General features: G+C 49.2%; 1 protein-coding gene across 1 annotated transcript in view; it reads right to left on the bottom strand.

Moving 5' to 3' along the window:
• The window catches only part of plcl1 (phospholipase C like 1), a gene marked incomplete at its 5' end in the record, with an annotated part of 59723 nt that overhangs the window by 6517 nt on the left and 29807 nt on the right, over window positions 1–23399 (bottom strand). The window contains 7 exons of the mRNA XM_080019745.1: window positions 383–745; window positions 4431–4607; window positions 5437–6571; window positions 6906–7297; window positions 8199–8477; window positions 8872–9159; window positions 9304–9378. Of these exons, the coding sequence (XP_079875871.1) occupies window positions 383–745; window positions 4431–4607; window positions 5437–6571; window positions 6906–7297; window positions 8199–8477; window positions 8872–9159; window positions 9304–9378 (2709 nt within the window). The remainder of the gene's footprint in view (window positions 1–382; window positions 746–4430; window positions 4608–5436; window positions 6572–6905; window positions 7298–8198; window positions 8478–8871; window positions 9160–9303; window positions 9379–23399) is intronic.

The following is a 23399-nucleotide window of genomic DNA, read 5'->3' as shown; positions in this document are numbered from 1 at the left end:
CACTCTTCCCTCATGCTTTGCTTTCTTTTTTCTCTCTCACCCTCGGTCCGTCTCGCCCTCTCTCTAACCCTCTCTCTCTCTCTCTTTCTCTCTCTCTCTCTCTGCTTCTCTGTTTTCAGTACGGTGGTTCAATCTCGCCAAAATTACCCGGCCCGACCAGACATCTTGTCAAAGGTGTCCAAAAATACGACGACCCTCTGACACGCAACCTCCCAGGACGCATTCCAGCCTCCCCAGTAATCAACCGTCCAAGAGGATGTGAAATATTTAAAGTTGTTTTTTTTTCATTCTACTCATGCGACGGGCAAATTTCCTCCCTGCCGCTCCGGAGCAAACACCGAAACGTCATCGGGGTGTCCATTCTGCCTCCCCCTTTACCCACCTGGGCGTCTTCCCGCAGGTCCGCGGCCTCCCGCAGCGGCCCGCTAGCCGCCTTGAAGGTCTCGTCCACCGCCTTGATGCCCGTGTGCCTCAGCGAGACGTACTCCCTGCCGCGCCGGCTGCCCCGCCGCACGGAGAGCCCCCGGCGCTGGGCCTTGCCGCCGCCGCGCCGGTTGGTCACCGCCACGTGCACGAAGAGGCTGGCATGCGGCAGGGGGTCTCCCGCCAGGCCCAGCAGGGGCACGTTGCGGTAGCCCGGCTGCAGGCACTCGAAGGCCACGCTGTACTGGCCGATGAAGTCGTCGCCGATGTAGTCGTCGTCCAGCACCACGAAGCGCAGCAGCGCCAGCTCGGGCATGTTCACCTGGAGGGAGGATAAGAAGACGGGGCGGGGGTAAGAAGGAAGAGCTGGATACTGGTGACACCGCTGTCTCCGCCCCGAGACGGAAATAGCAAGGTCGCACAAACGCACATTCGAGTGACTCACGGTGGTGATGCTGGGATCCTAAATCCCTTCCCCATAAAACCCTGTCGTAAAATCGATTCCCATGCTCAACCCTTTTCCCTCTGAAATTGCAGCATTTTTACCAGCGGTGTTATTTATAGTGGTTGTAAAATAATTTTAAGATCTAGCATTAGTGTGATACATATAACCTTAAACAACTCGCTGCAATCACACCTTTGTACGACAACTTAAGTCCTAATTGAAATCGCTCAACGTCGCAAAACACAGTCATGTGAAGTATAAAGGGAGGGGCCTTACATTGGTAGAAAAGTAAACAAGTTCACTGCGGGTAATTCTCTCTCTTAATTTGTAATAGTCGCCTCCATAGCAGGCTGTGGGAGTGTGCGCACCGGGCGGGGCCCCGTGTGTGGGCCGCCCCAGGGTACATTATTCAGCTGCCCCCACCGCCTATTGTACAGTAGAATCAAGACGCCGAGCAATGCCGCGTGCACTCCATTAGTTGTTTACCGGGTGGAAGCCTCCCAAATTAGTCACGGCGCGGGCTCAGAAAGTTCAAACAGAACGCATCCCGTGTTGCCAAGCGTCGCTCACGCACCCGCTCTGGCTCGCCTCCGGCAGAACGGCGCTCGAGGAGCAGCCCGGCGCGGCGCAAAGGGAGGGAGTGCCGGCTGAAACGTTACACTGCGGCGAGGCGGCTTTGAAGGAATACCTTCTGTGCAAAAAAAAAGACGCGCGCGCGCGCGGGGACACTCGTCCGCACACATGCGCGCGCGCGCAGTGCACAGAACATAGATAGAGGCCGTGCAGGCGCGCACGCATTGAATCAGTGGGTGGACTAATGATGCCGCGGAGCGTGTCGCTACATATTCATTCGGAGAACGGGAACAGACACTTAACAAATGTCGAACGGCACATTATCAGACTAATGTTTCTCCATTTCTTTCTACACACACCCACCCCCACACACACACACACACACACACACACAAACACACACACACAACACACACACGCATATACATGCCTGACTGATGAGTGTTGGGTGTTTATAAAAGAGAGAGTGGTGCCAGGACAGAAGATGAGGAACGCTGACTATCTATCACTTCCTACAGAGTCTGTATAAATTTGCCCCAAGCCAGAAGTGTGTTATGTGTATGTGTGTGTGTGTGTGTGTGTGTGTGTGTGTGTGAGTGTGTGTGTGAGTGTGTACGTGTGTGTGTGTGTGTGTGTGTTTCACTCCCCTTGCCCGTGATTCCCCTGCTTTCACACTTTTGAGCCCCGAAACAAGGATAGCGGGAGTTGACGTTGACATAATGGAACCCCGTTAAACATCAGCGAGACTCGTAGGCTTCCGTCCTGTGCGCTTCATTACAAATGAAAACAACACTCGGACAGAGGACAGAGCCATGCATCTGCGCCTGCCTTAAAAACTCAAACGCCACCTTCTCATACAAACCCGGGGCGGATGTTTAACATCTCAACAGCACGTGAGCCCAGTCCGAGGGGGGACGTTGTTTAATGGATGGGGCGGAGCTGAGAACATGTCAGAGTGAGTGAGCTCGGACTCCCCCCACCCCCACCCCCCTGAGGTTCCAGAGCCGACGGCACAACACACCCGGCCTACATGTGTTTGTGCGTGCCTGCGTGCGTGCCTGCGTGCGTGCGTGCGTGCGTGCGTTTTGAACTAAGTTACTTAATTTCCCGTGCGCCGCGACACAGGCCTGGGCGCCAGGGAGAATAGAGCTTCATGCATGGAGAAACCAGACAGACAGTATCAGCACATTGTGTGTGTGTGTGTGTGTGTGTGTGAGTGAGCGGGTGTGTATGTGTGTGTGTGCGTGTGCGAGATCTGTGACTGCACATGGATGTATGTGTCTGAGCCGCATAATGACTCCCAGCACTGTTCCCTTCATTCTCCTCTCTCTCCCACTCCCCCTCCCCTCCCTCTATTTTTCAAGGGGACAGCCGTGTCTGAGACGGAACACCACCTGACGCTTCAAGTTCAAACACTTTTAATCCAAATCCCTCGTTGCTGTATTAATATCTCAAATATTACTATACTACGGTTTCCTTGCAGTCTCGTACCGTTCAAAGCACGTAGACGCATGACGAGGAGAGGTGGCAGTTTTCCAGCGCTACTTGGGGAGATAATAATTACAGTTTGCGTGTCAATTTGTATTGTATGTATGTGTGTGTGTGTGTGTGTGTGTGTGTGTGTGTGTGTGTCTGTGTGTGTGTGTGTGTGTGTGTGTGTGTGTGTGTGTGTGTGTGTGTGTGTGTGTGTGTGTGTGTCTGTGTGTGTGTGTGTGTGTGTGTGCGTGTGTGGTGGGGAGTGCTGGTGTGGCTATCCAGTGTCTGAGCTTGGCTGCACATCCAGGACAGTGATTAAGACATGTGAGAACAAGCCTCGCCATACTAATACCATATGCAACTAAGCTACATTACCACTGGTTTAGGTCTTTGTGTGTGTGTGTGTGTGTGTGTGTGTGGGTCAAGGAGCCCGATAAAGTGTGTGTTAGGGTGTTTTCGTGCATATGTGTGACATTAAGTGTGTGTGTGTCCATTTGTGTGTGTGCGTCTGTGTGTGTGTGTGTGTGTGTTGTGGGAGTCACGCCACGCTGCCCTCCACTCCCCCGCTGGGCCTTGGGTTACAGGGCCACAGCTCTAATGAGCCCAGCAGTCTCCTCAACCCCCCCCACACACACGCACATGCACACGCCCCACTCGCCGTGCTCTTCTCCCGCTCGACCTTCTTCCTTCTTCCCCTGCCCTGTATTTACAGAGTCTGCCTGTGTAATTCCAGTCGGGGAGCTGTGTGTTCTCCCAGGTGTAAGGTTCACCTGGGAGAACATTACTTAAACATGCAAACGCATGCAGACGTGAGTTTGCTTCTGGATTCACACAGAGATGGTGTTACGATGTCAGCGTGCTACTTCACCGTTATTCCCACAGAGTTGTGTCTTCCCAGTGATCAGCTCCTGCAGTCTTTGCCGTGTGGCACTACGCTCAGTTACATCCATAGAATATATAAAAATGAAAATATGACCAAATGTACCGCTTCGGCAGTGCGCTCTAATTGGGTGATTGAAAAATTCAGCATGTTTCATTTGCCGTCGTCCCCTGAACTTTCTCTTTCCCAAGAACAATCTCGCTCCTTCTAAAAACATCAATTACTTTTAATAACTCGCAACACACATAAGTCCCTTGTCGCCCCTATGTTGGTAGGCCGTTTGTGAGGCGAGTGCCCCACGCACATGAAAATGCCTGACGTGGTCGGGGAGGACATGGGATATTGGTGGTGACAGCTTGTCATCATGGCTCAGTCTCACTAATACAGAACACTGTAAGCGAGAAGTAAGTAAACAGCACCCCGGTCAACAAAGCCACCCCGGGGTAGTGACATTTAATGCACACGCGGTTATATTCATGAGAGGGACCGATTCTGAATCAAATCCAACGCACTCCGTAAACAGTTAACTCTTGGCAGAGCCTAGCAAACACTTACAGAACCGTGGCCATGTTTGCACAGAACTGATGAAGATTGAGAGCTCGCGCTCACCGCAGTGTATACAAAAAGCCGCACCTGAAACTCGAAGGTCTCGTCAAACAGCGGGTCATCCTGGTTCTGGGCGGCCGTGCGAGTCCGCTGCTCGGCACAGTCGGACGGCACCCCGTGCAGCTCCAGGACCACGTAGGGGTCGATGACCTCCCCTTTGGCCCCGGCCCCCTGAGGCTTGGGCAGGTTGTGGGCACTGATCACCTGCATGGACAGACCACACAGCAGTTGTGTAAGCAAGACCATTACACTGATACATTTCGGTTTGGACCACTCTGGACAATGGTAAGCTTTTATTGATCAGTACACAATGACTTTGCTTGCGGTGTGGGACTTCCTAAACTCACGCACACATACGGGAAGCACAAGCAAGGAGTGAATAACCCACCCGCATGTAGCTCCATTCAGGTCTGGCTGAGCAGGAGATTGGTATAATGCACAGCGGTAGAAATTTCTCAAGCGTGGCATAGAGGTGAGCAAAGCCATGCCATTACACCTCTCTTGTGAGTTGAGAGTGACGATTAGTGTGTACAGCTAATCGTCCACTATTGGGCCGATGCCGAGTTGTGTTCATCGTCTGTGTCATCATATTAGGTAGATGTAGTGATTTGCCTCTCAATCAACCCTCAGAGGCTTAGTAATGCTGCCTCGTTACAGGTAACCCTGGCCCATCTGAGCTGCTAAAGGCTTTGCTCATGAATAAACTCAATGGCCCATTACCAAATGTAAGAACGTACTGAGCTTGAGAGCACATAAGGGTTTGGAGGGAAAGCAATTCAATGGCAATAACTAAGCCGTCTGTTATTTTAACTTCCTTGCTGATATTTAGCACATGACAGAACATTTACAACCATTAAGCCACACAGGGTAAACAGACAGATGTGTGTGTGTGTGTGTGTGTGTATGTGTGTATGTGTGTGTGTGTGTGTGTGTGTGTGTGTGTGTGTGTGTGTGTGTGTGTGTGTGTGTGTGTGTGTGTGTGTGTGTGTGTGTGTGTGTGTGTGTGTGTGTGTGTGTGTGTGTGTGTGTGTACCTTGATGCGCAGGGTTTGAGGTGGCACTCCCGGTACACAGCCCTGTGTGTGGGCACTAAAGTACGACACCTCCTCTGTCATGACGGCGGGGCGGAGCACATAACCGCAGCCCCCGTTCTGGGAGAAGCGTCCTCTGTGAAGGTCCAGCATGGCGCCAGGAGTCTGCTGGTTCAGTGCTACGAGCTGGACCCCTCCCTTCCAGTAGCCCTGTGGGTTTGGGTTGCTGGAGTCAAGCCTCACAGAGCTGGGTCTCACCCGGGTAAGGGTGCGCTTGGTAAACATAACCAGCTCCTCCGGACTTTCTCCGGTCAGTCTCCCGGCCTCCCCCTCCCCTAGAGAGCACAGCGTCCAGTAGGGCGGCTCCCCAGGCAGGGGCGTGCAGGGTGGAGAGGGACTGCTGGGTGGTGACTGCTGCTGCGGCTGTTTCTGATTGGCTCTCTGTGCGTAGAAGCTACGGCTCCCCCTACGCGAGACGCCCACCAGGTCCGACAGCTCTCTGCGGAGGCGGAGCCTCCTGGGTTGAGGGGGCGGTGGCACCACCAAAACCACCCCTAGCTCCTCCTCACCGGGGATGGTCATCCGCCTCCCCGCCAGAGGCCCTCCCCCTCCGATCTCCTCGTCCTCCTCAGACACCTCCCCTTCGGAGCTGTCTTCGTCCGGGGGAAGTTTCTTTCCCACCAGCAGGATGCGTCCTTTCAACTGCTCGGGTGAGGGCAAAGTGCTCGCACGACCCCCCAGGCTGACGGACAGGGCCTCCGGGGTGTAGAGACGTGCACCAAACACCTTCCTCAGGTGCTGGGCCAGGACGCGCTGCTGGGCGGGGGAGCAGCGCTGGCAGATGTACACCAGCAGCGGGTACTGGGAGGTCAGGAAGGCGTACTTGTTGACCACCTCCAGGGCAGAGCGGATGGTGACGGGGGTGTGGTGGTGGTGGTGGTGGTGGTGGTGGTGGTGATGGTGGTGGTGGCGGGGGGCTTCAGGACCATAGTCTACACCGAGGAGAGGCTCCCCCTCTGGGCCGTCTGTGACTCCAAGCTCCAGGCATCGACAGCCGGCCTGCAGTGCCTTGGTCAGCCCCCCCAGGTCTGCCCTGCCGTGCACCTGGTCATCCAGCAGGTAGGATCGGTACGAGGCACTGAGGAAACAATAGTCAACTCCATTAAAATATCTGAAAACTCTGACAGAAAAGCGACTTGTTGGATGTCTTTAATGGAGAACATGGATTATGTTTATATAGCAGTTGTTATGCAATGGCCATGAACTAACAGATGATACTGTACAGTAAAAGTATTGGATCTGATCATTACCCTGCACTTTAGGTTTAGAGCTCTGGATTGGTCTTAGCAGGGACAAAGTCATATCTGTGCATTCCTAGTTATTATACCTGTATATATCATGAAGTTGGCTCTTTGCCTTTGAAATCCGCTGACTAATCACTCAACTTAGGAATTCTTAAACGTCAAGCCCACCTAATGTAGTAATGGGACAGGGGCATGTTCATGTCCTGGCAGACTCCCATGTGCTCCGGGTCCATCAGCTGGCACTCGGCCGACTGCAGGTAGCGGGCAAAGCCGTCCAGGCCCAGCAGCCCTCTTTCCCTGCCCTGGGCGGAGGGCTCGTAGCGCCGCAGAAGCTCCAGGCAGCCCTCGGTGGTGGCCAGGGACAGGCCCTGCTCCGTCTCCAGGAAGAGTCGCAGGTCCTGGGGGTCCAGGCACTCGCGGTCCTTGGAGAGCTGAACCAGCAGGAAGTAGACGTCGGGCCGGGTGCATAGCTCGCAGTAGGCCTCTTGGAATTCCTCACGCGTCACGTGCGAGGTCAGCTTCTCCTTGGCGCACTGGATCTCTTTGAAACGCAGCCGCACCTGGCCAGGCGACATTGCGAGAGCGTGTGAAGAAGAGAGATGTTGAACGACGGGGCTGATCCAGCGAGATGGGGATCAAAGAAAACATTAAAGCAGCGGAGCTGGTGTGGATTTAATATCTCATCCACATTAATTAGCCCATGATTATGATGCCTTATTTTTAAATCAGTAGACCAGAAGTCATTTCCATCCTTTTTTTAGAAAGGATATTAAAGTGACCTATTATCAGGTGCAGCAACATTCTCTGTCGTCACTCAATATCTTCTTCCTATCTTTTTATCTCTTGCCCCCCGCAACCCCCGCTACGCTGAAATCAGCTTGACAAAATCTCAACCTGACATACTTTTTGCATATTGCATATTTCTGTGCTCCCCGGGTTTAGGAGATAATTCGGTCTCTTTGTGTTGGTGTGCCTTTCCTGCAGCAGGTGAGCTATGTAAGCAAACTCTACAGGCATGCCGGCACAGCAGAACTAAATTACAAAACCCAGCAAGGAACAGTGAGATGAAAAAGCTGTCAGAAGGGATTAGATGCCCGGCTACTCCAAGTCATTGATGTGTGGCACCTACAGTAAGTGGTTTCCATATCTTTCTCATTTTCTGGTACTCTTAATGAAATAATCTTACTTTATTATGACTGAGGGGCGGTCAGTCCACCACTGGCTGCTGCTGTGAATCATCTTCATCTGCCTATTATATTAGAATTTACAAGGAATTTTATGGGAGTTGGGTGAAGGTTTGATGGTGTCTCTTGTCTACATAGTCAGTAAATCAGCTTGCCTGCTATTTATTTTACGATTGCGTTGTGTTTCCATATGTGATCATTATTGCCCTCCTTACATTGCGACTTTTTATTGTATTTTTATCCACACTCATAACATAGGTTCAGCAAAACTCCAAACCTTGGCCTCCCTGATGCCAGGGCAGAGTTTGCAGATGGTGGTCACCGCCACGTCCTCGGTGACGATGCCGTAGCCGTCCTCGTCCACCTGGGCAAACTCAAGGGCCAGCCACTCGCTCCTCATCCTGTTGCCAGGGCTGCCCTCCACCACCATGCTCCCCCCGTCACTCAGACCCGCTCCCCCGGCTCCCCCGATGATAGAGGGGTGGGCCACCAGGTAGCGCAGGCCCGTCACCCAGATGTTGGCCACGTCCGCTGACAACGCCACAAGGTCTAGCGACTGGAGATGGGAAGGGCGATGAAAATTAGGAGGTAAAGACATGAATGGAAGGATGGAGAATAGGCAAATTAATATTGGTGTTGATGATGGATGGATGGAAGACAGATGCATAGTTGGGTTGGGATAGTTGGAATGAAAATGATTAATGGATGGATGGATGGTTGGTCATTGATCATCATCATTGGTGATGGATGGACAATTCTCCACAGCACCATGTCCTGCTTTGTGGTTTCATGTCATATTCAAAGAACGAGGAACCCTTTCAGAATTTTCTGTTCTTTTACATTATGCCCTTACTCTCACTCTCTTCTTTCGTTTTATACACCTATTGCACAGGATTCAGTGCAGAGTTAAGGCAGTCTCCCGTCCAGATACGCCCATCCTTCCCTCCTACCTGGTAGTCATCACCATGGATGATGGAGAAGGCGGCCTCCTCGGCTAGGTGTTCAGACAGGGGACCGTTATGGAGGAAGGTCTCCGTGCTCTTCCCGGGGCGGACCTCCCGTATGCTAGATATGTCCAGCCGAGCACGGTCTCCGTCCTTTTTGGACGGCTCCCAGTGCAGGCAGCTCAGGTCAGGGTCCAGGGTGTAGAAGCGGCAGTAGACCCTGGAGTTGGGTCGAACCTTCTTCAGCTCGCATCCGCCCTGCATGAACGCCACACAGTCGGCTGCACTGCTCACCTGAGAGTATTGAAGGAAAAAAAAAAAAGTATTTATTCATTCGTAAAAGCCTGAACATGTCAGGAAAACCGGTCCAAGCGAATGTGTTGCTTTCTATGACATCCTTGCTGAAGAGGTCTATTTTGTGTTGCTATACTAAATCACCTTCTTCTCAGACGGGATGCTGCTGAAAGACACCGTCTTCTTCCTGCCCCCGCCCACCTTCTGCATCAAAGGATCCTGGGAAAAACAAAAAGTAGACAACCAGGATGTTTTTATTTTCATAGTCGATCTTTTTGGTTTGAAGAGATTGATAGAGGCAAAATTGGATATTGAGATATGATAAGATGAGATATAGAAAGCATATTAGTGCTGCCCACTTTTATAGTAAGCAGGTGGTTTCCCGCATGTCAAAAGAAGCAAACTGTGGTAAACATTTGAACGTCTAAAATCATAGAAGAGTTAATTTGGTGCCCCTGTTTCCTGCCTGTCAGACAGTTGGAATCGCTCGTCTTCAACCAACGCTTCTTTTGCTTTTGACTCATTGCTCAGAGCTTGACTGAGAAATTGATTTTGCCTCATTTTCTCTCTGGCAATTTCGCACCAATCACAGCACTGACCAGCTGCCCACGCAGACACGCACACACGCTGAGGATCCCCGCTAAGCCCACAGCATCCTGCACCTGGCTATCTCTACCTGACGACAGACTGATTGGCAGCTAAGCCTTTGCACGGTGGGGAAATGTCAATGTGAGGTGGCTTTCATTTGCATTCAAGTGAAAATCAGAAATCTTGGACGCATGGTGATGGCAGACAGGTCAGTCTCACTGCCTCGTGCTTGGATGCGACCGGTGCTGGTTCAAATGGCAGAGCTGCACAACTCCGATTTGGTGCTGAATGCAGGGGGGAACGGGCCACATTTCCTGTGGATCGCCCTGTCCCTTCTCTCAATCGATCAGTTCACACCTCCCAGCTTGTACTGCCGCCACTGACAATCCCCAGTAGTGAAGGAGAGAAGACTCAAATGGATCTTTTCTTTAACCTGTCCAAAGCCAACATGCTGAAAGGGACACAAGCTTCTTGGGGACAATTGCATTTTCTCTATCTCACCTAGATTCAGGCAAGCAGGTCAATACCAATTTCATCCCTCTGTGTCCAGTACAGACATAGCAACAGGCTTACAAATTAGGGAATTACACCTTTAAACTGAGCTGACTTATTTAAGCAATACATTTGCGTCTTAAAACAAGAACTTACTCCAAAACTATATTCAGAACTAGTTTTGGCGTGCAACCATTTATCCAGGGTTGCCAAGTACAAACTGCAACATTACAGCAAACTGAACAGGCAACCCTACAGCCCCAACGCCTTGAGTTTCACAGGCGGCGACCAGCTGATAATCACCGTGCCCTGCGGTTGGATAAAGAGCGTGTCAAAACTCTCAAGGCTAAAAATCCTTCCATTGAGCTGACACGCAGCTCAGTGGAAGCTCAAAGTTAAGCATTGACCTTCTCACGTGAATCCGATAAGATAAAAGCCAATTTCCCCCCCAAACTGCCGTATCACTTTAACATCATTATGCCCTTCCAAGTCCACAAAAGGGCTTTCCGTTTGGCAAATCTGCGTTTTCTCTTGTGTTGTAACCCAGGCAGTGTTGTGACACACAAACTGGCGTGAGCTGAGATGAGGCTTATTCCAGAACAACATAAGCTTCCCCACTTTAATCTCATAACGTACAGATGCATAATAATGACGTCCTGTACTTTTAGTAAGTGACCTACATTGGAACAGCGGCGCGGGTTTCAGGCTGGCGTGTCTTTGTTGTGAAAATGCAAACCGCCTTCTAATCCAGTGTTTCTCAAATGGGGGTACCTGTACCCCGAGGGTTCCTGCAGGGGGTACTCCAAAAATAAAAAAATATATATTTTTTCAAATCTTGGTTATATATAATCCTTAAAAAAACACATACGATGCACATAAAGTACATCATTTGTGCTCATTTTCTTTTCTTTTTTTTCTCCCAATGGCAGTGAAGTGGGTCCTTCTTGGTGATCAGCTGAAAAAAAGATCTTAGCAAGATACACCACTATAAAAAGTAGTCGTAATCAATAACATGGAGACACGGTTAACGGTGGCAGTGGCCACTTCAGAATCTATCATTTAGTGATACAATTTGTATCCTGTGCTATGTGAATAATGCATTCACAAGCAAACTCTGAAATACATAAATATTTCAACATAAGTGCGTATATGCACCACTTTTCACAATTACTGTGAAAAGGAGCTCTAGGTATTTAAGAGGCCAGGGCTTGTGCCTGGGCCTGGCAGTCTGACAGCTTTCAAAACTACATATAGATCAGGACCCATTAGATTTGACCTTGTGGCTTTTATGTTGTACCATAATATATTTTTTTATAGCTTTAGAAGTCGCAGTATATGCCTGGAATTGTAAAATAATTTTTCACCTGTGGTGTGCGGGTGTATGTACATACTGTATATCCTGGGTCTAGGTAATTGGTCTCAGGATCAGGGTGGCTGTACGCCTGTTGCTCGTCAGGGCAATCAACGAGCAACACCCATCCCCCCACACACAGGAAGAGCCTCTGTTATGACAGGTGTCCATCTGCTCCTGGCTTGTTACACTCTCCTGCCATTCTCTACAATAAACTGGTGTGTTCGCAACATCTGTGCCTGTGTCTCTGTGTCGGAGGGCCCTGAAAACGCCATTCGAGTGGCAGGCGTAACTGCCGCAGCATCGTGTAGACGTCACATTTGTATTGTTTCAATGCTGTATGTAATATGTGGGATATATATTCCCCCCCCCCCAATACATGAATAATTTAATGTGCGTATATATTGTACTGCATACACAGTAGAAGTCAAGGTGAAATATCTTACGAACTATGACCACACGTTCAATTCCCTACTACCTGACTGCAGCCACTCTGGTTCACTCTCTCTCTCTCTCTCGCTCTCGCTCTCTCCCTCCATCCTCCCTGGGTCACAATTCGAGCTGCATGGGTGTTCCGTTCTGTGTGACTCATCTGAGCCACGAGGAATGTCATTTCACAGTACAAAGGGACAAATTGAATTGGTTTCCACCAGAGAGTTGTGAATAGATTAAGAAATTAAAAACTTTGGAGTCACCCGAAGCCAACTTCTGGCCAGTGTCGAGAGAAAAACCTGTCAGAGATAACGGCAGGAATTTAACCTGTGGCCTGCGTCTGTTGTTCTCAACCACTGGTCCGCGACCCCCCTGCCAGTCTGCAGTGTATTAGCTACGGGGCCTCAAGAGCAATTTATCGTGCTACTTGTTAGTGTTGAATCTCCTTTTTTTTCCTTCAGATTCTTTTAAACGTTGGGTCAAAACGGCCTCATACCTAAAACACTAACAAGAAGCCCCTTATTAAAAGTTACCTTTGATAACCTTGTGTTGACTTCTAATCTAATGTTCTTGCTCTTCTCCCCCCTGCCAAAATAATGTATAAATGAAAACATGCATTCCCGCAGGTCCCCGGGGACACAGAGCTGAGAGACTGTGGTCAAGGTCATGAGATAATCAACTTGTGTATGAATAATATTGGTAACAAAGATCCCAGCCTTAGGAATCCCCGGCCCCGCCCCAGACGCCCACAACGCGCCGTCTATCGGTCCATCGGCCATCGCGATCGCCGCTGAGCCGCTTCACTCCGGCAGCCTTGAGCCGCAAGATCCCGGCGACGCAATTCCCCGCGGTACGCAGCGAAGCAATACAGCGGGGATCGCGCCTGAAGATGACATTCCTTCATTAAAAGCCCATATGAACGGAAGTCATCCGATTTAGATGATTTATGATTCATGTGAGACGAAGCCGGGGCCGGCGAGGGCTTTGGCCTTTTATAGTTTAACAAGCCGTGGCGGCCATGGGGGCCCCCAGGTGGAGCTGGGTCTAAACTCCTGTCACTCACAACACCCCCATGACGAGGACGGAAAGAGGAAGGCAGAGGAGACGTGGGGGACGTAGAGGGGTGACGGAGATATATAAAGAATATATATATAACGCCGCCGGGCCGGACGCGGCACACAAGCGCGCATTTTATCGATTTCCAATTCCAGTATTCCCAGCGCTCCCAGCGATGGCGCCGCAATCTATCCGCGTGTTTGTCTTCATTCACATAACTGTCCCACAAAATGGCTTTTTTATTAAGTTGGAGGGGCTCGGTCAGCGAGGAAGCTGGACACAGGCTTAGCGAAAAGCAGGTCAGCGGGTATTTAGGTGGACAGGGCCAGGGCGGGGGTGACCGCAGACACCGCGCTTCTGTCCGTCTGTGTGCGTGTGTTAGCGGCGCTGAGCATCGATACTCTTGCTATTAGTAACCCAACGTGTGTTTGTGTGTGTGTGTGTGTGTGTGTGTGTGTGTGTGTGTCGGGTGCGCATGTGTGTGTGTGCATGCTTCCATGTCTCCTACGTCACTTTGACATCTTGGTGCATCCAAGCCCCCCGAGGGGGGCAACCAGAAAAGAAAAAAATGAAAAAAGAAAAAGAGGTCGCCTGCCATGGCTGCCCTGCCTGCCACCGTGACACACGATGCCCTCCAGGAAACTATGGCAACGTCCCCGTAAAGCTTTTAATGCAGCGCTCTGTTTGGCCTAAAAGGACATCTATCGGTTATAATCTCCAACCCGCTCTAAGCTCTATCTCCCCTCGCCGCCCCTCCCATTCCCACTCTCTCCCTCTCTCTCTCTCTCTTACTCCCCCTCTCTCCCTCTCCCACTTTTTTTTTTGGCGTGGCGCTGTACTCTCTTCCTCCCGATTTTTTTTCGTTCCCTCCATCGCTGGATGACTGGCTGCCAGGGATGAGTCTCACCACAGATGGGAGAGACGCCGGAGAGCAAATGGGATCAAAGTCTGGAGGGAGCGGAGATGAAGAGAGCGGGGCCGGCGAGAGAGAGCGAGGGCGAGCGAGAGCAAAAGCGAGAGAGGGTGAGAATGGAAGCGTGACCCTAAGACAAGGGAGAGACAGAAGGAAAAGAAAATTCTAAGGGAAAAAATAAAGGGCGGGGAGGGGAAACGGGAAAGGACAACAAAGGAGGGCCCAGCCACTCGGAAATTTCTCGTGAAGGGGAAAGAGGCAGAGTGAGACGGAGCAAATTGAATGAAAGAATACATTTGTCGGGGAGATAAAAGGAGGATGGGGATGCAAAGACGGGAAAGAAAGGAAGGAGGCGCAGCCAGGAGAGAGCGACGCGAGCAGATGAAATGGACCCGGAACAACGGAGCCGTCGTGCTGAACGGAATGGACTCACCGCGGGGTTTAAAAGTCGCGGGGTTACGCTAGAAACACATGGCGACAATACTGTACACGTGGCACGGCCAGCGCTGCCTTCACGTATAGATTCAGACTAAACTTTACTTGACCTGCTGGAGTAAATCAACCGTGAGTGTAACGTATATTTGGAACTATGGCGATGCGAGCGCGCGCACACACGGACACATGCACACGCACGCACACACGCACACACACACACACACAATTTACAAACTCATGTTGACATATTGAGAGTGATACAACACAATAGCGGGGGATTTGTGTTCCATTTGAAAATGGACACAGATGGGCTTGCGTAAAAAAAGGGTGAATGAATACATAGGAAAATGAGATCATATCTATTATATTCAATATATTTAAAATAAAAACGAAATTTTGGAATTTATCTGAAATTACTTTCCAACTTATCTCCCTCTTTCTGCTAAACTGTAATTTAACCTTCTCTAATACTGTTAAGCCAAATTTTTTTTGCATAATATCTACTTATATCTATTAATTATTAACATAAATGTTCTACTTGAATTAATAACTTTTCTCTCACCAACCTGAAAAATGAACCCAACTTCGGGGTTTGACACCGAGGGACACATTGAGAGATACACTGTCTCTCTCTCTCACACACACACACACACACACGCACATACACACACACACACACACACACACACACACACACAGACACACACACACACACACACACACACACACACACACACACAGACACACGTGTGTGTGTGTGTGTGTGTGTGCCTCTACCATGCCTCTACCATGACCTGTTGTTTCCATCCATTGACTAATTCATTAACCCATTTTCATCCATGCCTACACACATACGTCCAAGTTACGGTTACAAGCGAACACCTGGCAGTGGCAGTAATCCAAGCCCCTCGTACACCCCCCCGTCCCCCGTCCCCCGCCGTCCCACCCGCCCCCCCGCCCCCCGCACCAACGATTACTCTGCGAGCCAGCTAATGATCCGTTGTCGCATTGGCAGTAGATTACTGCGATGGATTACCCTCCACGCTCCCACCGGCTGCGATAGCGAGCGGAAGGGGGTCATCGTCGCACCACCACCCCGGGCTAGTGATTCACACACTATATGCACGTACGGATCAGGGGCCGACATCGAAACACCCATATAGACAGACATACACTCGCGCACAAAGACACACAAAAGACCCCAATGTTTTTTTTCCCCGTGGATTTGACGAATCCATGGTGATCGTGCTGGTTGTGGAGACAGACAGAGGATGAACAGAGGAAGCGGCGGGGGGAGGCGGAGGAAAGATGGAGGAAATGGAGACGGACAACAGAGGGCCGATAATACCGCTAGCGGTTTAAGGGCGGTGACCGGGTTCCGCCGGTGTTGAAAAAAAAACGTCACTGAGGTCTGCCGGTGAAGATGCAAACATGAGTGTGTATGTACTGTATGTTTAGGTGTGCGTGTTTGTGTGTACGTGCAAACAACTGCTTGTGTGAGTATTTAAATCATGCGTGCGTGCATCTGTGGCTGATTGTGAAGTGGTCGCTTGAGGTGATTGCCCGTTTCAGCCGGAGCACATCAGTCGCAGCCGCTCGGGACTTGTCAGGAAATATTTTTCCCTCTCCCGTCCTGATTTCTGAAGGTGAAGGACAGGATGCAATCAACACATTTGGAGCAGAGGTAAAAACCCATGTGGCAAGTCGGGTCAGAAGTGTACCAGAGGTAAGTAATAGTCAAAGAGTAACCTTGGATCCCAGTAGGGCTTTTCTAAAAGGACGTTTGGGGGGGAAGCCCCTCAGAGTTTGCGCCGGAAAACAGAGATTCGAAGGCGGCCGGCTTAAGGTTTTAAGCCCGCCCCTTTTCTTGAGTGTTGCGGGGATATCGTATCAAAGACAAACCCCTTTGCGAGCGGCGAGATGGAGCTTAGAGATGAGGATTCTGTGTATTTCTGCAGTGGACAGTCTACACAGTGTTGACGATTGGAAACCTTTACAGAGGTATCAGTCCCTTAGAGGTATCAGTCCCTTGCTAGCAATTATGGAACAACAATTCCTAAATGGTAAGGGCATACCAGCTGCCTATGCTGGACACGACGAAGAGACTGACCTAGGGATGCCATGGTGAGGAATTTTGCCCACCAGTTAATTAAGTCATGACAACATCCAGTAACGCCGGACATTGTACAACCAGGGCGGGGGTGGGGGAGTGGAGGGGAGATCTCCACAAAACCTTTGTTTCCAATTCAACATGGAGAGCGCTCTTCCGAACAGCGCTTTACAGAAGAAGACTCGTGGGGATGGCTGTCGATGAAGTGCAGGCAGTTGTTGAGTGGTAGGTTAGTTTAGATTGAAAACTGACCTTTCATTTGGCACGCACTTAGATGCTCATAAATATATATTGTATATATACAGAATATATATAAATAGATAAACTGTATATATTGGTATGGTACAAAACAATAGTGTTCCCAGTAGGGACTCATTCCATGCAACGCGTGCTAACAGATCCACGCCACCAGCAACCTGACCAGTCAAAACATATAGGAAGCAAAAGAAAGTGAAATGCCCCGTTGACCAACATCGTAGCACCACCCCATCAGACTTTCTCAAAAGTTTGATTTGTGAGACTAGTCAAAGAGTGACAGTTTAATGTTCGAGGAATTACACGGCCAAAGCTGATGCACACGCACAGGCACACCAATCATTAGCAATCCGCCGCCTCTGTGTGGCTCGGGAGCCATTGATGACATTTGAGCTTTGTTTCATATTGGACCGTGACCAAACAAATTGATAGCTAATGTTAACTAAAGCTATGGATGGACTCGTGGAGTTTGATTATAATGTTGTATGGATGCTGCATTGCGCCAAATGGCTGGACTAAGAAGAGAATCCCGTAGAGCAAATTTGGGAAAATGCACACGGAAGATGAATGAAATAAACCATTGCTGTGTTCAGCTGGAAATGTTGATGGTGTAAACAAACGTATTAAAAGCTTTCAACCGCGCTCTGAAGGACTTCAAGAAATTTCACAAGACTGTGCACATGAAGTTGTCTGAAGATGAAAGAGAAGGTGATGAAAATGGATTGGAACCCAAAATGATGTATTTTGATGATTCCTTTGAATGAAGTGGCTGGGTGGAGAGAGGACTGCGCAAGATGACAAGCACCAATCGGCTGTCAAGCCGGACGACATTGTTTCTTCCAGGCAGTACCACATCTCGTAGGAGTGGTAGAAGCGGCTACATCTTCCTCTGTTGCAGCCGCACGTCTGAAAGCTAGGACAGAGAGAGCAGAGCCAGAAGCTCAAGAGGCAGCTCGAGAGCTAAAGCGTATCGTGGAGCTGGAGGAGGTGGGATTACAATCAAAGAAAGAAAATTTTTTATTAAAAACAGACTTTGCAGCCTCAACCGCCAAGCTAAGAGTTCTTGATCAATTTGAAACATTATCTCAAACAGGTGTAACAGATAGGCCAATGGCAGAACATGATGCCATGAATGCTTGTTCTGATGACATGATAAGAAACATTTGAATCAATGATCTTTGAGCAATCACCCGTGGAATTCGCTAGAATAGGAAGAGTTCCAAAAACCCTGCGGCAAAAAGTTGTCAATCAGCAACAGCAACACAAAACTAAATCTCAACCTCATCAAAGGCTAACTTCACAAACCAATACCAGACCACATATAAATGCTGAAAATGCACAAACTTCTATAAGGAATAAACAATCCAAGGTGAATGAAGCTGTCAATCAAAATGCCGTCTGCTGTAATGCAAAGAGAGAATGACATAGCTGATGTCATTGCCACTCAGCAAAGACTTGTACTACTCCACGTGAGGGAAATCCCTGTATTTGATGGAGACCCATTGATTTTCAGACCTTTCATGAGAGCTTTTGAACATGGAATTTAGGACAAGACAAATAACTGTCAAGACAGACTGTACTCCCTGGAACAATAAACAACGGGACAATCAAAAGAGCCGGTGCATAGCTGCTTGCATATGCACATATGACAGAGGCTATGTTGAAGCTAAGATGCTACTTGAAAAGAACTTCAGAAATCAAGATTACCAATGCTTACATGGAAAAAGACCTGAACTGGCCAAGCGTTAAGATGGAGGATGGCAAATCATTACAAGCTTACGGACTATGTCTTAGATAATGCCACAATGCCAGGCGAAACTTACAATATCTGGAAGAACTCGATAGTCTTAAAACTGCCCGACAAGTATAGGGAGAAATGGAGGTCCATCGCCAGTGGCATACACGAGAATAAATGACGTAGGGCTAAATTCATTGATCTTCTTCTGTATATTGAAAAACAACCTACCATTGTATCAGATCCTTTCTAAGGGGACATAAAAGACCCTGTGGTTGCCAGAAAAGCATTGACAAAGACCACCAAAGAGTTCAAGTAGAGCAGAGCAATAAGCACTGGAAGCAGTTCTGCTACCACTATGACAGCGCTGTTACATCACATCACACATCTGAAAGGGAAACAAGTCCAGAGAACAATGTGTCAAATGACCAGTGCATTTATTGTTCAGGAGGACATTCATTGATCACTGTGGTGTGGGGATGGTGTGATTTGAGCGACCACACCTGGCCTGGGTCTAGGTAATTGGGGCCCAGGTTCAGAGTGGCTGCAACCTGTTGCTCGTTGGTTGGTCTAAGGAGCAACAGGTAAAACCCCCATCCCCACACACACTCAGGAGAGGAGCCGTTGTCATGACACGTATTCATCTGCTCCAGGGCTTATTTCACCTTGCCCACTCTCTACAATAAACTATGTGTCTGAAACCCTGTCGTCTATGTCTCTGTGCACACGTTTAAATGGGACTTTCAAACCTCCCTCAGGAGCCCATTATGGCGGCGTCTGGGAGAGATCGATGAAATTGGTGAAGAAAAGTTTTGTTGTCAAATAGCAGATGTTGGATGACTAATGTCTACCAATGAAAGGGAAGCCAGTCATGCCACCCAGACTTTTCCAGAAAACTCAACTGTACTGCAAAAGAAGATGGAAGCAAGTACAATATAAAGCAGACCTCTTCTGGAGAAAATGTATCAGGGAATATCTGCCACTTATGTATGAGAGAATCAAGTGGAATTATCCACAACGGAAGTCCTCACCTGGTGATCTTGTTGTTATAGTGGATGATACGGCCCACGAATTTGTGGCTAATGGGACGCATAGTAAAGACCTTACCAGACACCAAAGGCTTTGTGATTAGTGTCCTCGTCAAGACAAAGACCAATTGTGGCAGTTTCCCCTGCCACACGCCCCCTGAGCGGCGTTTTCAGGGCCCCCTGGCACAGGGGACACAGGCAGAGATGTTGCACACCAGTTTATTGGAGAGAGTAGCAGGATGTAACAAGCCGGGAGCAGATGGATGCATCTCATGACAGAGACTCCCTGAGTGTGTGTGGGGATGGATGATTTACCTGTTGCTCGTTGAGTGCTCTGACGAAACAACAGGCATACAGCCACCCTGATCCGGGACCCAATTACCTTGACCAAATACAGATGTGGCTGCTTCAACCCCACCACCACCACACCACATCAATTTTCTGCAAAGGCCAATCGGGAAACTCTGCTTGCTGGTAAAAGCCACAGACTGAAGATCAATCAAGTTAAAGCCCCGTCAAATTTTTGTTGTTTTTTGAATCGGCCTCATTGTTTTGTGGTTTAAGTAATTGTAAAGTAAACAATTAGGGGCTGGAATGTTGGAGCCAAATAATTTAAGTCATAATCAAAGATTACGTTCATGAATTATTATCAAAATGAACTATCGGTTTATTTATAAACCCTTATCAGTCCCACAATGGGGAAATTAGCAAATTCTCTGCATTTACCCATCCTAGTATCTTCTGTATCTAGGAGCAGTGGGCTGCCATGTAGAGGTGCCTGGGGAGCAGTTAGGGGGGTAAGTGTTTTGCTCAAAGACACATCAGCGTGCTACCAGGAGAAGCCTGGGATCGAATCAGCAACCTTCTACTTACTAGATGACCCTCTATACCTCCTGAGCTACTGCCCCCTTTTGTCATTCATTGTTGATTCATTCTTGAATGGCCACTGACAGTAAGCTCCACCCTACGTAATCGGACCCAAGACATAATATGAGGAAGTGTTATTTTTGTTTGAGTGAGGCGTCTTAGCAAGTGTGGAGGCGACACAGTTCTTCAATCATAGCACATCACATCACATTTGCGTCTTTTATTTGTTTGTTTGTAACTTATGAATCGCCCTTTCTTTTTGAGGGACCCTTTTTTTGACACAGAAGCTGCTTTCACACATGAATTCCAGACAATGTCCGGAGAATCGGGTCCGGAGAGCATTGTGGACTCTGAATGCTCCCTTCACACCAATGTGTGTGGCACACATCTGCAAGCCAGACAGGCTCACCGCCACCTTCTACTGACCTCCATCTTCTTTCAAGTCTAGACGGTCCGCAGGCTTCCCCCGGGCAACGTCTAAATCGTACTCTCTCTGTCGTCTTTCTCGCTCTCTTTCTCTCTCTGTCCTCTGTGTCTCCTTCTGGCTTTACATTCTTCCACCCTAACCCCCCCCCCCCTCAAAACCACATCTTCCTAATTTTCAGTCTTTCCTCCCCCAGACCACTTTACAGAGCGCACCTCCTCTCTCTCTGTGCCCTTTATCTGTTTCTTCTGTTTTTCTAGTCCCTCCAATTCTTCCTCCTACGTCCTTGTGGCTTTTCCATCTATCTCTTTCCTCCACCTATTTATTTCCTTCCTCCTTCCCTGTCTCTGCCTTTCCATCATTGCACCCATCCATCTTTCCTTCCGTCCTTCCATCCATCCATCCCTCCTGCCCATCCCAACCAACTCACCCATTCGTCCATCTATCTCCCCAGCCACCCGACGCCCCCGCCCCCAACCCCACCCAGCATTAGGAAGCACCCACGGGGACGTGGGTGGTCTTCCAGCAGGGCCTCCAGGGAGGGGGTGTTTAAGGGGCGGGGTCTCCTATCCACGGCAATGACACACTTCCAAGTCAAGGGGACAGATGTGTTATGTAACGGCTTACAGCTTTCCAGCCAGTCCGGCAGATATTCCTCCTGACACACAGCTGGGAGCGGTGGGAGGGGAGCGAAGGGCAGGAGGACGGAGAAGGATGGATTCATTAGGAGGGAGGAGGGAGGAGGGAGGGGGGGGGGGATACAAGGACAGAGTCAAACAGAGCCATGTCGGAGAGGGAGAAAGGCGACAGACGAGCTTCAGAATGACGGAAACAGGACCTAAAAAAGAGGAGCGACAGAGAGAGAGAGAGAGAGAGGGAGAGAGAGAGAGAGAGAGAGAGACAGACAGAGAGAGAGACAGAGAGAGAGACAGAGAGAGAGGGAGAGAAAGAGAGTCGTCGAGAAGAACAAAACCGCCGACAATAAACAAGGAAGGGGGATTAATGGTAGATGAAGAAAAGATAAGAGTGACAGAGGGAGGGGAAAGAGAAAGAGAGGAGGCGGTGGGCGAGGGTGGGGGGAGGGAGGGAGGGAGGGAGCAGCACTTGGCGGGAAAGGCGCGGATGCCAAAGACCCAAGCGGTTTCCAGAGAGCCGGGTGGACATGTGAGAGCTCTATTCCTGTTCTCACTGTGGGAAGAACACAGGAGGGAGAATGACAGAGGAGGGAGGGAGGGAGGGAGGGAGGGAGGGAGATAACGAGAGAGAGAGAGAGAGAGCGAGGGAGCGAGGGAGCGAGGGAGCACGAGAGAGAGCTGTGCGCTTCTGAAAAAGGAGATGTTTAGCCAAATGACTTGATGAATCTTTCAGCGTGGAGACGACTGCGGAGCCGTGAGAAGGAGGAGGAGGAGAAGGAGGAGGAGGAGGAGGATGGAATAAAAAGCCCATTTTCAATAATTGATCGTCAGGCGGTCATAAGCTTGTGGGGGCTCGCAGGGGTATGACACAAGGGAAAGTGTGTGTGTGTGTGTGTGTGTGTGTGTGTGTGTGTGTGTGTGTGTGTGTGTGTGTGTGTGTGTGTGTGTGTGTGTGTGTGTGTGTGCATGAAACGTCTCCATAAGATTGTGACACAGCTACTGACTCGTCCTTTCAAACAAGCCCAGCACCAGCCAAGAGAACAGTTATGCAACCCATGTACCTATTGACATTTCAGTGCAGGTACTCTGGATACACACACTCGCACACGCACACGCATAAACATGCAGTATACATGGGTAGTTGACATGACACTTCATTTTGCCGTAATCCATTGAAAATACATACTAAAATGTATTTTCAGTTCAATTAATGACGAAGGATAGTGTGTTTGTATGGTTATTTTACCTCCAAGAATGTTTGGTACTTTAAACTTCAACACGCAAAAACGTCCTGTGGTGTGACCATTATAGGTGCGATGTAGGAAATTAGGAAATCAGTCAAATAAAAAAAATATTTCTGAAAATGGATAAAAAGGCCTCTGGCATTATGTCACAGGGGGCCTATTTTTCTGAATGATGTTCTTTAATATCACTGAAGTCATGAGAAATTGATCACAGTTCATTACATTATGGAATAAAAATCGAGTCCTGTGGCATGTTGCCATGTGTCTGTTTTGTAATATGGCAATTTTAAAATGGTGGAATACAGGGAATCTTGGTGCCCACTTACTTGTCTGAAAATAAACAATCTATTGAATACTAATAGATACAATCATGCAATCAAATTCTGAAAAGAAAATTTGTGTCAACTCCCCAAATGCAGTACACACTTTCATTGTGACCAACACTAACCCACTTACACACAAAGAGACTCAAGAGTCATAGGGACACGTATTATACGCTGCCTATGCATGTACATGCAGAATGGCTGCTGTTTCCTCAGCCGTCTCCCACTGCCTAGCAACCCCCAGATGCAGGGGGGACACGGGACAATGAAGATATAACGGCTCATTTATCTGGTCTAACCCAAGGACGGAAGAGAAAAGAGAATGAGAGGAAAAGAGAGGATATTAGGCAAA

This window comes from Zeus faber, assembly GCF_960531495.2.
Source record: "Zeus faber genome assembly, chromosome: 18".
NCBI classification, from domain to species: Eukaryota; Metazoa; Chordata; class Actinopteri; order Zeiformes; family Zeidae; genus Zeus; species Zeus faber.
This window is presented reverse-complemented; position numbering and strand designations above follow the sequence as displayed.